The 14,524-nt window shown below is 37.8% G+C and overlaps 2 protein-coding genes across 2 annotated transcripts; both read right to left on the bottom strand.

Annotated features, from left to right (window-relative positions):
* Positions 1-830: 830 nt before the first annotated feature.
* Positions 831-7,179, bottom strand: LOC149001668 (cycloartenol-C-24-methyltransferase-like). The gene is made up of 13 exons (XM_089137268.1): positions 7,072-7,179; positions 6,398-6,464; positions 5,466-5,539; positions 5,275-5,359; positions 5,105-5,160; positions 3,454-3,508; positions 3,153-3,200; positions 2,697-2,780; positions 2,403-2,520; positions 2,230-2,327; positions 2,008-2,133; positions 1,743-1,840; positions 831-1,295 (listed from the first exon to the last, which is right to left on the bottom strand). The coding sequence occupies exons 1-13, from the start codon at positions 7,152-7,154 to the stop codon at positions 1,214-1,216; spliced, it is 1,074 nt and encodes a 357-aa protein (XP_088993394.1). The 5' UTR covers positions 7,155-7,179; the 3' UTR covers positions 831-1,213.
* Positions 7,180-11,870: 4,691 nt separating this feature from the next.
* LOC149001667 (protein TEEBE-like) lies at positions 11,871-14,206 on the bottom strand. The gene is made up of 3 exons (XM_089138579.1): positions 14,006-14,206; positions 12,761-13,258; positions 11,871-12,639 (listed from the first exon to the last, which is right to left on the bottom strand). The coding sequence occupies exons 1-3, from the start codon at positions 14,088-14,090 to the stop codon at positions 12,116-12,118; spliced, it is 1,107 nt and encodes a 368-aa protein (XP_088994705.1). The 5' UTR covers positions 14,091-14,206; the 3' UTR covers positions 11,871-12,115.
* Between the last annotated feature and the right edge of the window lie 318 nt (positions 14,207-14,524).

Raw genomic sequence — 14,524 nt, 5'->3', positions numbered from 1 at the left:
TGTAAACTGGTCTTTTATGAAATTTATTTATTTATTTATTTATTTATTTATTTATTTTGGGTACGTGGTCTCTCATGAATTTTGGCTTCACAGGTAAAGCAAGGGAGTACTAGATAAGAGCAGCCCTTAATCGTTCGAAAAGAAATTAACCACCACACGCATGAAACTCTTAACTGATCGCAAGTCGATATAGGCCAGTTACAATGGTCGTGGATTCGCTTTTAGCACCATGGTGGCAGTGTCCAATATAAGGGCAGTAAGTCCAAGTACAGAGCTAAGACTGCATACATCACGGTTCTCTTAAAATCATTCCCACAGCAGTGATATCCACATGCTACGGTAATGGAGCTGGAGGCTTTAGAGATGCTGTATTTTTGGACTGCAAACCTGCTCGTTGGATTGGGCTTCAAGCAGTTTATCCAAGAAGATAATCAGCTTTACAACTGTCCAATGCAAGAAACAAAAGAGCAGGGGATTCGAATGAAGTTTACCAAACCGATTGAGAGGGCTGAGCCGACCACCGCCCTGGGTGCCTTACTTCATTTCGGATGTTAACTTTTAGTGATGTTAATACAGGCAATAGTATTGCAGACTTGCTAAAGCAGCTCAAAGTGTTTTTTTTTAAATAGAACTTGGTAGCATACTGCAATACCCCTTCACCCTTTACTGTACAGCCAACTAAATCCCCAAATCGGAGGTCTCCGGGTTCAATTCCCCTTATAGCCGGGACTTTGCCCCTAGACTAAAGTAACCCCTTCCATATATATATATATATAGTAATAATTCTGAAAAAAAGGAAAAAAAAAAAAAGGGGATATTCAAGAGGGAAATCAATTCATTGTTAAACTGTCTGATAGTACAGAAACTTTAATTCAGCTACCAACTAGCATCCAAGAAAAACGACGATGAAAAAAATCCAAGCTCTCCGAATAAAACCTCAAGAAGAAAATGCATCTGAAGAATTCAATGCCATTTTCATACAGCGCTAAGACAACAGAGAAATAGGCTCTGAAGAGAATCAGAAACAGGAGCTGCAGCTCATTAACCAATCTCGAAAACCAGATAAGTAGACTTAAAGCGCAGGAACATGTAGCTGCCAAGCCTGGTCGTCAATTCAATCTAACAAGCGGTAGAAATAGCCTAAATTGGTTGTCGGGTTTGGAATAGACTTCTGTCTCCCCCTGAGATGAGATGGCAAATGTAGGACGACCACTCATGAAGAAGCTTCTGATTCTTGTGTGCTTGAGGGAGGTTTCCGAACCAGGAAGAAGTACATTGGTGTGAAGATCTCTTTCCTGTACAAGTCAATTACAGTAATTATGATACAATATACCAAAAGAAAGAAATTCATCTACTACGTGTGGATCATCTAAAGAATCATTTTTTTCCGAAGGTTCATGTGAACTATTATTAGCTATAGCCTATAGGATATCAGACCAGCCTGACCATTTTGAGTTACATGGATTAGTGCTATCTTATGGATCAGCCATGTGCGAGATTTCAAACTCAGATTTAATCAAATAGCCTAAGCCTCCCATGTGTGCGCATACAGATACCTTATGTCCCTCAAATTTTATTTTACCCAATTGGCAAAACTGCCCGAAAAATTTGGGTCCATTTGATCTGCCATGTGACAGATACTTGAGACCTTCCCCGAAGAGAAAACCATAATGTAGCATATTTCTCTTAGCTGTGACAAGATATAGGAAGAGATGAGGGTTTGTGGCCGAAGGAACTGTTACCTTCCACCTGCAACCAATCCTTCCGCAGCTTTCTCAAGAAAAGCTTGAACTCTTAGACTTCCTGCTGGAGCAATGCGCGCATATTCAAGGACTTTGACCTGCAAGAGAGAAAATTCACAAATGTAGACTAATGAGAAGAACTCAGCATGGAAGCAAGACAAATATAGCACAAACAGCAATTTCTCTCTAACAAAATCCAACAAGTAAGAAATTTTTGAAGCTTTCAAATGCTATCAATACCATCTATAGACCACCGAGATCTTACCAAATTTCTAGTGAAGAAACGACCCACAGTGGATAGACGGAAACTATTCAGTGAGAAATGGCTTGGATCCAAAGGTAAGTACCAAGGGACAGGTGAGGCAACAGCAAGATCCTTCTCCCATATAACCTTATGCACCAAAAATCAATCATCACTCATCAACTCTACTGCTTTGAACTACAGAATAAGGTACAGTAGTAAAAGTGCAAACTCCTGCCCACTCACCTCAAATCCTGCTAGTTTTAAAGCTTCAAGGCATTGCTTTGTTGACCTGATATCTGGAAGGCCATCACCAAGCTCAATTTCTGCCTGTATCCATAAAGCTGAGTTTGTGTAAAAATCTAGAAGAAGTTGAAACAAAACATTATCAGCTTATTCTATTTATATCACCATATCACCTTGATTTTCTTTATGTTCTGGGTTCTTGGGATCAAAAGCATCAGTCATACACCACTCATATGCAGCAAAATATTGGCCAGGCTTCAACACTCTGTAGATTTCCTTGTAGCATCCCAGCTATTTCACCAATGGGAGAGGCAGAGGGAGAGAGAAGTCCCCCCCAAAAAAAAGAAAAAAAGAACCACAAGATTCAAAAAGTAGAAATAGTAGATCTGAAAGTGCCAACTGACCCAAGGCATAACTATAGAAAATTATTAATCAGAAATCCAGAATGAACATTTTAAAAGACATACTGCATCTGGTGCATGGCAAGTAGCTTCTATGGCGTAGACAGCATCAAAAGTGTTGTTAGAAAATGGCATTTTCATGAAGTCAGCCTGCACTCCAATAGAACAATACCATTAAACAGGTTGAGGACTCTGAAATTTTTTACAGATAGTTACTGTAAGCAAATAAAGCATAACCCTTTTAAATAAAATCCATCGTTAATAGGCAGAGATGAGTTATGGGTCATGCCATGCATATGCTATGAAATCCAATAGTCCATCCCAACACAAAAGCAGTTGCCTTGAAAAAGGAACTTGTCAGAGTTGTTTAGCCGATATATCAGGAAATAATAAGGCAGCAACCATTTAGACATAAATGCTCGCATAACTTCAAAACAACCAGCTAGTAAAAGTGCCAGGAAGGAGCATCTATGCGAAAATCGTTTCATTGCAAGAACAAAAATAAGTGAAAGGAAAAACAACCTTCACAAATCCACAGGTCTTGTCCACTCCTGCTATTTGATTCAGATCCTGTAAAGCAATCAAGACTTGTAATTACTATAAAGATGGGTCAAACTAATAAAAATCAATATCAAAGTCGACCATAGTTTGATTATATGTGGGCCCACATAGCAGTCCGAATATAAAATAATCTGACTCATAAAAGTCACAATAAAAATGTACCATATGTATGGGCCCACATCAGGGTCAGGATACAAACCAATCTATGGATAATGCCATTTCAAGAGGGTCTGATTCCAAATCAACAGGATAAAATACTTACTTTTCCTCTTGATATTTGAAATTCATTATTATTCAACCCGGTGACAGCTGTTGAGCTGCAACATATGAGCCAGAATTCTCAGAACCTTCCTCAGTAAAGTCAAGTTCAACCATCTGAACTTCTCAAAACTTCAATAAACACAAAATTATTCTGAACACTTACAACAATCTTTTTTATGGGTAAGAAAAATACTTAAAAGAATAGTGGCCAGGCACCATGACCCTCTCACCATCTAATTCAAAAACAAAAAATGACAAAGACAAGATGAAAACAAGGAAGACAAGATGGAAGATGTACATAGGATTTTTGTTTGCGCCCAGTTTATTGACACATGTCAGAGTTTCATCCAACAGCTCCGATGGTTTGCGTTTATTTTTCAAATTTCAAAATTCTTTCTAATTTACAATTACACATCCCTAACTCAAAATAAATTCATAAAAGAAGGCCAGATTTGGGGCCTGGGGATAATAAAAAATGATTCCTCATTCATATTCAGCAGACCCTAGCCCAACTATCTTGCTCTCTTCCATAGCCAGTGATCCAAAAATGACTTTTCACTGCAAAATTGGCTTCCTGAAGATCTCATTTAATGAATCAACAAAATATATATTTTCAAGAGGTTTTTCGGAATCAAACCTAATAGGAGAGAAAATCAACCACAGAATGAATACCTCCATTTGAATGTATAAAGGATTAGAGAACAGCATCGATAACAAAGAGAGGAAAAGGGAGAAAAAACCCTAACACAGGCTAACAATCAAGAACAAGGAAGGAAAGAAAGGGGAAAGTATCTATGGCTCTGCTTTGCTAACTTTTCTTTTTGGAGAAAGCCGGGCAACCCAAAGGATTGAATGAATGCTTTAAATCTCTTTTCTTTTTTACAGCAATCATCACTGTGACTCCAAAATTGTTGACAATCAAAGTAAGAAGAGAGCTGTAAAACCTTCCTCAAACAAAAGCATTGCAAAAAGCAAAGAGATTTGATGGCTATGGTCACCGGAGATGATGGCTAGGGTTTTCAGCTGACCTGGTTATTATACTAGTGATTAACATAAATCAAAGGGATTGAAGTTGCAAATTTGAGAATTTCCAAAATTTATGTCAACAAAGTAACCATTTTACCCGCCATTATAACCGTTAGATTGAACGTTGCCTGGTGGCACAAAAAAGGAACCTGCGCCGACAATATCCACGCAGGTGCGAACAAAAATCCATGTACATAGCAGCTAATTGAATGACAAGAAAAGGCTTCTATGTCTTTGAACTTACTTCTGTAAGAAAAGCTAATCAATATCAAAGAAAAATCAACCACCAGGTGAACCACTGATCAATATACAGTTAGTTTAGGACAGTTTCAGTAGTGAGATGTCCAAAATTTAACGTTTATGATGCAGCAGATGAGTTCTGCCATAATACCTAATAAGAGCTAGGGTTTCAGATCTCTGCAATGTAGGGGCTTCAACAACTAAATTGTAATGCAAAGATCAATGCTTCCATTACGTGTGACAGACAAATGATGTAAACAAGTCAAAAGCAAAATTCTCCAACCCTCAACTAACATTAGAATGATAAGCATATTTCCAATTAAGGGTTTCCAATTTCTTGTCTAAGACAGATGAATTTTCAATATATGATTCATAACAGAAGTTACCTAAATCGAGAAATTTCCCTTAATGGCCCACCAATTCCACAACCAACATCCAGTACCTACAGTCACAAGCCAAATTTTAACATTTTCTAAACCAAATCATACATAAGTCTAATAATTGTGATATTTTCTTTTAACATTTACACTGCAAGAATAACAAAATAAAAGCAAACCTTTTGTCCAGGTTTCAAACCTAGCTGTAATGCAAGAAAGTGTTCATGTCGCTTGATGCTCTCTCTTAGAGATTCCCCATTCCATCTACAAAATATGGTCTTAATGTATATCCAATTTGTGCTAATTTCCTTTGCAGAAGAGAAAAACCGGGACTTTTTAATAATACAAAAATGGAAGGTTGGGAACTAACCTGTGTGCAAAATGGAAAGACTCTCCCCAGCCATATTCATAGAAACTAGTAGCAAGATCATAGTATTTGTTAACCTGAAACCAAAAAGTTACAAAACAGGACTTGAAATTTCAACATGATGTTATCTCGTTAGGATATTACCAAATTTATAAAGAAAGCATAAAATACCACAAAGGCCATAAATATTATCAGCTACAACATATTTTCTGGTCCAACAGAACTAGGGGATTCATGCATACATATCAATGTGTTTGAACAGTTTGATGAATCTAACTGTTTCTCTGCAACCATGTATAAAACAAACAGAAACAACAAAGAAAACTGAAGCGTCAAAACAAAACCAAGGACAATAGTAGTCTTCCAGGTGAAATATAATATCAGATTAACTTCAGTTCTTTGGTGCAGGGATTTATTTATCAGTTAATCATAATTTGACTCGAACACCACCACTGCATTTTGCAGTATTCATCATAAAATTTACCATTTTATAGTTATCAGAATGTCCAAGAAAGATAGAGATACCCACACAGTCAATAATGTACCTTAATGCATGTTCATCAGAAAAGCAGTCATTTACCAAAATGTTCAGAAGATTCTAAGAACAATAAAACTCAGGCCTGAACCAAGCCTAAAAATCTCAATTCCATAAGGATGATAAGAGACTAAAATGCTCGAAGAATTCTGTTTCCACGATGTCTTTGTCAACAGATATTTTGTCCTAATATCAAAAGAAATTCACAAATTCAGGAGATCGTTGTTACTATTGGGGGACAAAAGGGTGGAGCAAGGTATGGAATATATCATGCATGAAGCTATTTCAGAAACACACTCAAAACAGATTGAAATCTGAAAGCTTAAAGTAGGACAATGTGGTAATAAAATAATTGCAATCAAAATGAATAATAATTAAATAGGAAAAAACAATCTCACACCATATCAGTGTAGTTAGCTTTCCTCTCTTTCTCGTCCCCTCCAAAAGAGGCATGATACTTTTCATACCTACATTATACACCAAAAAAATTGTCAAGTGAGAAAACTCAACCCGCAAACAAAAACCTGAAGCAAACACACTAACTTAAACAAAAGTAATTCAGCGGAGACTTGATACGTAGAATCTCTCAAAAGATTAATTGATTTCAACTAAGATGACAGTCACAGAAGGAGATAAACTTCTAATAAGAAATCGAATCCCGATCTGATAAAGGAAGACCGCAATTATCTTGCAGCACGCAAAGAAGGGTCTCACAGAGAGGCATTTGCAGATTTTCTTCTGACTAGAAGATCATTGAATGCCGTAAACGATTTCAAGATCAGATCTTCCAAGAGTTTGTGATTGAAAGAGAAAACTAAGCTTGTCAAAAATTTTCGAAGAACAAGAAAAAGCGAACGTGCATTGTTAATTCTTTCTTTGGTACCAAAAGGAAATTCACTTAAACTTAAAACCCCGAGGGAAGATACAACCTAAATTATCATAAAAAAAATACGCCGATACAGAAAAGGGGGGAAAGGGAGTGGAAGACATTTTCAAACAATAGAACTTCGATTTTTAGCTGCATTGTGAATCCCACACTAAAAGAAAGACCATAAAAGGAAGAAGAGAATATACTGATCAACAGAAGAAAGAACTTCTTTCTTCTCAATCTTTCCACCAACACCAGATGCCAGATCGAATGCGCCAGCTTTCGACATCTTCCGATTCTCGAACACAAGAAGATCTGAAAAGAAAGAACACTCCAACTGTGAATAACAAGTCAAACATTGTCCAATTTTGATCCAAAACACTCAAAAATGAAGTAAACTATTAAATCATAAACACAATACAAGGATCGAAACACACTGAAGCACAAAGTAATAATGCTGCTTCACCAGAACACACACAACCAGGGAATGAAAAAGAGAGTTTGTGTTAAAGAACAAAGCAATTAACCAAAGAAAGTAGATCAAGAGAGCTTACATCGAGAAGATGAACTCAAAACACCTAAAAGAACAAGAACCAGCTACTTCTTACCAGAGACCAGAGCAAATTAGAAAAGGAAACGAAGGGTAGAAAGAGAGACAGAAACAGAGCGAGAGATAAGGATACAGAATGGAACAGACTGGAATTTTTTTTTTTTTTTTGGCCAAACACTGGAATATCACAAACACTGGAATCGTGGGGATGGAATAAGGTCAGAGGCAAGTCAGTGATTGCCACGTCATCATCATGCACGTGTCTGTTCCATCAGTTGTCGTTTTTTTTTTTTGTGGTAAACCGTAAACTCATCAGTTGTAGTTAATAAGCGTCGGATTGGAATAAATGATACCTATGGTCTGCCCATCCTAAGCATTTAACTTCAAATCTCACCCAAAAAAATTAATAAATAAAATAGTTAACTTCGGCTGACTGAAACATGTTGGTAAAACTGGCCCACTAGCCCACCATGCCAACCCTTCTGTCCTTTGAGGACATCCATGGGCCTACATGAAACATTATTGGAAAAGAAAAAATACGTGTAATTCAACTATAAGGAATCAAACCCATAGTTGTTTTCCTTTTTGGGAAATAAACCCATAGTTGTTGCTTTCAAGAGTCGAGATATTCCAAAGATCCATCTTATTATTCATCTCCTATCTTTAAATAAATAAATAAGGGGTTTTCTACTGGTCCTTTTTAGTAGTTCATAAAGAGAAAAACGTCATTTACGGTTCATATTTCTCTGCTGTGCACAACAATACATTTATATGCTAAATAAATGGCTAAGAAAACTTAAACATCAAAGAGTATTGAGAATTTATTTAAAACTTCTTTGCATATATCCTGCAGCAAAGAAATGTAGGATTTCTCAGACTTGGAAATTTAGCAGGTAAGCCATCGATGCTAGGGGCTTTTGACCCCTTCATTTGAAATAGGGACATCTTAATCTCCTCATGTGTAAAGGGTTTAAACAAATCATTATTATGTGCAACACTAATACAAAGAGGGGGGGTGCTAGGAAAATCATGACAAGGGGTGGGAGATGACGAAGAGAATAAAGAAGAAAAGTGAAAGCATATTTCTTCCCGAATGAGAGATTCTTCATATGACCATTGTATCTCTCCTTCAGATAATTATGCATTAGTTGGATTTGATTCAGGGTGTATCCCATCTCCATCTAATATCCATCATATAATATCTGATACCGTTGTACTCAATGTTTTCCTAGTTATTTGTTGTGAATGTTCCACAAGTGATCAACACAGTTGCTAATGCCGTAACTTGAAGGATGTACGTTATCATTAACAAATTTGATACTTTGGCCCCCTTTCCTCTCCTTGGCTGCAAGCTTTGTTGGGCTTGTCCCAACCTTGAGGTTTTGCTTGCCTTAATCAAAGTGTCTTCTAACCTTAAAAGAAATAGAGAGAGAAGAGAGAAGAGAGAGAGAGAAAAGAAAAGAAACTATCCTTAGTTTCTGCAAGAAACCAAAGTGCTTGTTAAGTTATTCTTCTTAAAGTTAATGATAATTACATGTCTTCAAGTCTTAATTTAGCCCCCTTCTTTCTCTATGAGGGACATTGCAAATTACATCAAAATCCTATGCCCTAATGGTGCAATTCATTTCGGCCTGCCCTTCTTCTGAATGAAATTTTGATTACCAAAAAAAGGGACATACCTTTAATGAGATTCTCAATACTTATCAATTCATCGGTGTGATACGTATCCTCTTATTATATATCATGCATCTCTTGAGATTTATAAAAAAAGTTGCATATCTCATGGCCACTTTTGGAAGATCTCTTAAGGATTCCTCACTTTTATATATATTTTTTGGGTAAAAAACCTTCCATTCATTTAGGATGTACTTAATATGATATTATTTTTGTTGTTGTTGGTAGTAAAGCAATTTATTCATCTCGTCGTGCTGATGACGTACCAAACATAACTCTAATAACCATTAGAAACAATGTGGAGCAACATTAGAAACAATTGACCATATTCTGATGGATTGTGTATTTGCAAAGCTAGTATGGTTCGGTTGTCAACTAAATTTTAGTATACCAGATGAAGGAAATCCCAAATTGCATACTTGGCTGGAGAGGTGGAACTTGATTACATTTGAAAGTTGACATCACAGTAGAGAAGTACTCAGCCAATGTGCATATATATGCTGGTACCTTTGGCTGGCTAGGAATGATTTGGTGCACCAAAGAATCACATGGAGTGCTGAAGAAGTCATTACCAAGGCACATAAAGCCTTTGCTGAATTCTGGTCCCTAGCAGGTTATTTGGATAAAGAGGAAGGAAATGACATGCAAAGGCATGCAAGGCAATTTCATGAGGAAATCTTAACACACAGGAATAGAATTCAATGCGATGCAGCCTACTTGGAAGATGAACTCAAAGGAGGATTGGGTATTGCAATGTGGGAGGATGAGACAATGATCAAGAAGTTGCTGTCAATTCCAACCCTTCTTCTTTCAGCTCAGCAAGGAGAAGCAGAAGCAATTAAGGAGGCGATGCTACAAGCAAAGGAGCTAGGATGGAATTCACTTAGGGTGGAATCTGATTGTGAAGGGTCATCAAGATGTTGAATTCGCAGGAGCAGATGTATTGCAGCCGTTGGACGTCAACCATCGTTGTTGACATTAAGAGGTTGAAGGAGGAGTTTGAAGATTGTGTTTTTATCTTTATTCCTAGGGATCTTAATGGGCTTGCTCATTCCCTAGCCCGGAGGGCTCTCACTGTAACGAGTAAAGTAGAGTGGCCCATATCTAGTCCTTGGGCCCAGGAGGTCATGTCTTCTGGGCCCTTGTTCTCTTCTCATTCTTTTGTTTAGCAGTGTTATTGACCAAAAAAAAAAAAAAAACTCTAATAACCACTCAAAGAAACAAGACCTTTCAGTTGGGTATGGAACCTAGAGTGCCTTTTGGGCTAGAAAATCTGCTACAATATTAGATTTTCTAGAAATATAAATGGGCCTAAAGCCCACAATTTCACCTTTGGCTTAAGAAAAAAAATGCTAGCTCTAGATATAATAATTAATAAGGCTGGGCTAGAAAGGGTCCGGTTCAGCCCGATGCATCAACGCTAACCTAGCCTTGCTAAGGCCAGGAAATATGCAGACCAACAAGGAAGAAAATCGTTCTCTGACCTGTTCCAGGCTTCGGTTGGTTGGTTTTTATTTTATTTTTTCTTTTCGTAATTGTAGCTTGGAGGATCCAGATTCATATCCTCTGTAATTCATTTCCCTACAATTCTTTCCTAAGATTGTGTCATGTGGCATTAAGTAATCCAACTGTTACCCAATTCAAACTAAATTTGAATTTTATTTAAACCCACTAATAAGTTTGGATTTTATTTAAACTCTAGTTTGAATTGGGTGACGGATTATTTAATGCCACATGGCACAATCCTAAGAGAGAATTGTAGGGAAATGAAGGATAGAGGATGTGGATCCCAAGTACTGGTTTGGTTTTCTTGACACCTTGTATGAACTCAGCATTACTTTTTGCTTCCTTGACTTAAAAGCTTGTCCCAATTCTTTTGCTATTTCTGCAAATCAATAAGAGATTCTTGAATTTGTTTTTGGTTGATCACTCTCTGCCCGTTACATTTGTTATCTCTCCCTTTAGGTTTAGATAGACACTAATGGGAGAGTATTTGGGAAGAACACTAAAATCCATACTTGTAAATGTTTATTGCATGTCCAAGGGGAGCTTATCTCTTTGATATGGAGAAAATATAACCGAACCTGGTTCAAACTTGGTTCAATCCTCGACTCCGGTCGGGACGAAAGGAATCAACTCGCTTCCGAGCGAGCCGGGTCCGGGAGATAGCTTGCTAAGGAAGAAAACTAACTCAGTCACAAGCACGCCCTAATCCGATACGATCAGATTAGGTTAATCAACCTAGAAACGGCTAGCAGCATTTGTTGGCTATCACTCATCGCTATTATATGGATAACTACCATATAACGATCGTATTATCAAAGGAGTCATCTACTAGTCCAACCTAGTAGAGATCTATCACTCAACGGATTTATCTGTTAATATCCAACAACTATCCGAAGAAGGTTCAAATACATCCAAATAAGGAGATTCACTCTATATAAACATCACCTACTCACAAGGTAGGGGGACAGATACAATCTGAATCGTATTCTCGTTATTCATTCCTTAGCTCTGTGCTCTAGCAGAGCCATTTGTGATTAAGTTCATCAACTGACTTAGCCTTCAGAGGTGGACTCCTGATCCCACCGGTCAGGCCACATCTGACGTTCGCTTTTGCCAGTCATTCTCAGGAGATTTAAGGGTTGAGCATATTTTGGACGCATCACTCTTCAAACTACCTTAATTAATTGTTTAGGAAAAGTGAATCAATCAATTCAGTATTTCATCTAATATATGTGACCTGTTACTAGATTTACCTTACCTGGTTTGGCTTTTTGCAAGATCTTAAGAGCAGAAAAATATGAAATTTCATGTTTTTAGAAAACGATAAACATTGTAGATTTCTCACTGCAACTTACAATAGCAGTTTCTAAATTCTAGATGACACATGAGTTACACACCATGGGAATTGCTAATTGACAAACACCCAGGAATGCAATCTTACCACACCCAAGTTTTCAAGTATATAGAAACATAACCTAACAGTTTTGACTTAAATGACACATGACTGTACTGGCTGACATCTAATGCTTAACAGATGTAACCATAACTTGATCCAGAACTGGGCCACAGAGAGTTCCAAAGTCATCAATCCTTGTATGGTAGAAGGAGCTGTAGAATGTAAGTCTTGTCCTTGGTGTAACTGCAGTGAATTTGAAACTAGCTGTCTTGAACAATCCTTTTCCTTGGGATTTATAGGGTACTTTCAGGGTCTCTTTCCCTGCAAAGGCTTCAACCATCATAGATCCATGACAACCATTCTTTGCATCTCCAACTGCAAAACTGACATTGTAGATTTTTCCTGGAACTGTTCTCAAGACCTGGGCAATCGCACTTTCCCTGCCTGCAACTAGCTCAATTGCTGCTTGTCCAGAATGAACATTGAAATGCTTTGCATCTATGTATTTCACAGGTTTATTGGATTCAATGATCCACCCCGGAAGTGGGGATGCAAGGTCTCGCAGCTTGGGGGGAAGGAGAACACCATTTGTGGAGTTATGGAAAAGATGAGGACCCTCTTCAAAATCACCATTCTTAACCAAGTTAACTGCAAGACATTGTGAAATTATCAGCAAAATTATAAAATTTGAGATGAACAGAAGAAACCCAGATCAGAAATCTGTGACAGAAATGAAAACTAGTGCACATAAAGAGATGACATCACTAACATTTTGTAGGCCTGGGAGGGTAAAGCTCTTTAATGGCTACTGCATCCAAGAGTGGTCCACATGTAGGATCTTCTTGAATACCGGGGTTATGGAACATCACATTAGCAACAGTAGAGGTGGCTTTGAATCCCCAGGCATAGGTGTCACCACCATTGCTGCTGTATAAAGTTTGAAGAGGTAGATCACCTGTTGCAGGAGGAACTGAGACCCTTAACACCTCATCTTGTGCACAAGTTCTTGAAGCACCAAAGGTGAGGGCGTAAAGGGAGCCTGGTTTAACTGTTACATTTTGGGAGATTGAAGCTTCATTGCCAAGCCTGACCGCATGAACACCATGAGCAACAGCGAAAAACATGCCACCAGGTTGTGGACCAGCAGAGATGTACTCAACTAGGCCATGGATTTCCCATTTGGGAAGTGAGTGTTTGCCCTTGATGACTGTTTTGTTCAGCTTCGTTGGTTTAGGCCCTTCTTCAAAGTTGCCATTTTGGAGAAATCCTGAGAAAGAAGAATCAAAGAGGATTCAGCATTGCAAAGAAGGAAAACAGATGAGCAAATAGTAGCTGAAGCAGAAAAGCAGAACAGAGGATCGATTAGAACAGTTTATGCAAACAGATCTCAATAAGCAAAATAGCACAATAAGCGATAGCTAAAATGTGTAGGAACCTAGGAGGCAAAGTATCCAGGAAATCTCGTTTGACAAGAAAAATGAGAATATATTCCAGTAAACGCAATACTAAACACAAAAACAGGGTAAAGGAGAAATGAAGAAAGCAAACCGAGCAGCAGCTCAGAAGCAGAACTAAACAAATGATCCATATAAGAGTTGCGTTTTGAAAATAATTCCTCCTAATCGTTTCTTTTGATAGGAGTTTTCTGAACATCACATCTGAAAGACACAAGAGAGATATATACAAGCTCAAAATACAGCGAACCCACATAAAAACAACAAAAGGAAGCGATTTTGAACACCAACACCTGTTCGGACTATGAAGAACAGTAAAATACACAGTAAGCCAAGCAAGCAAAGGAAGAGCATGAAAACAAAAATAAAAGGTAACAAAGAGGGTAAAGAAGAGAACACAAGAACCACATTGTAACACCAGGACACAAACGTCTAAGCGAAATAAGACTTCAACATATTAGAGCCATTACAAATGTGAAAAGGCAAAGAACAACAGAAATCATAAAATGTCCAAATCTGTAAAGGAAAAAGGGATGTCAAGAGCTTCAGGAAGACATTACCATCAAAATATGAACCTTTAGCTGCAAGAGACTGACTGGTGAAGGCTGATGAGAAGACAAGCAACAGAGAGAGTAACCCCAACATTTTCTTTTAGACAGAAGAAGAAGGTTTGAGATGTACTCTTGAGTCTGGGATGCTGGACAGTAGAGCTGCTGAGCTCAAATTTATACTGGAAAATGTAGTAGGGAGAGAAGAAGGGAAGAAAGTAGGGATAAGACTGTGTTGTGTTTGGTATGATTTTCATTTTTAATTTTTGACCAAAAAATCGTTTTGGATCTCGCATGTGGAAGAGCCAATAAAGGTAAGCTCCAGAGGGTTCTTCCGACTGTTTTCCTTCGGATTCCCAATTTCCAAACATTACCTTTAATTCTCCGTAACTTAAGGTACAGCAACCAGTGGCATGTGTACATACACACACTAAAGGCAATTTATGTTTTTCAAGGTGGGTCCCACAGTTCACGCTAACTTTGAACAACCTTTTATTATCGCTTGCCGTGATTTGCTCGTGACTGTTCTAG

This window comes from Hakea prostrata, chromosome 10 (genome assembly GCF_041222555.1).
Source record: "Hakea prostrata isolate BN-2017 chromosome 10, UWA_Hpros_2, whole genome shotgun sequence".
NCBI classification, from domain to species: domain Eukaryota; kingdom Viridiplantae; phylum Streptophyta; class Magnoliopsida; order Proteales; family Proteaceae; genus Hakea; species Hakea prostrata.
This window is presented reverse-complemented; position numbering and strand designations above follow the sequence as displayed.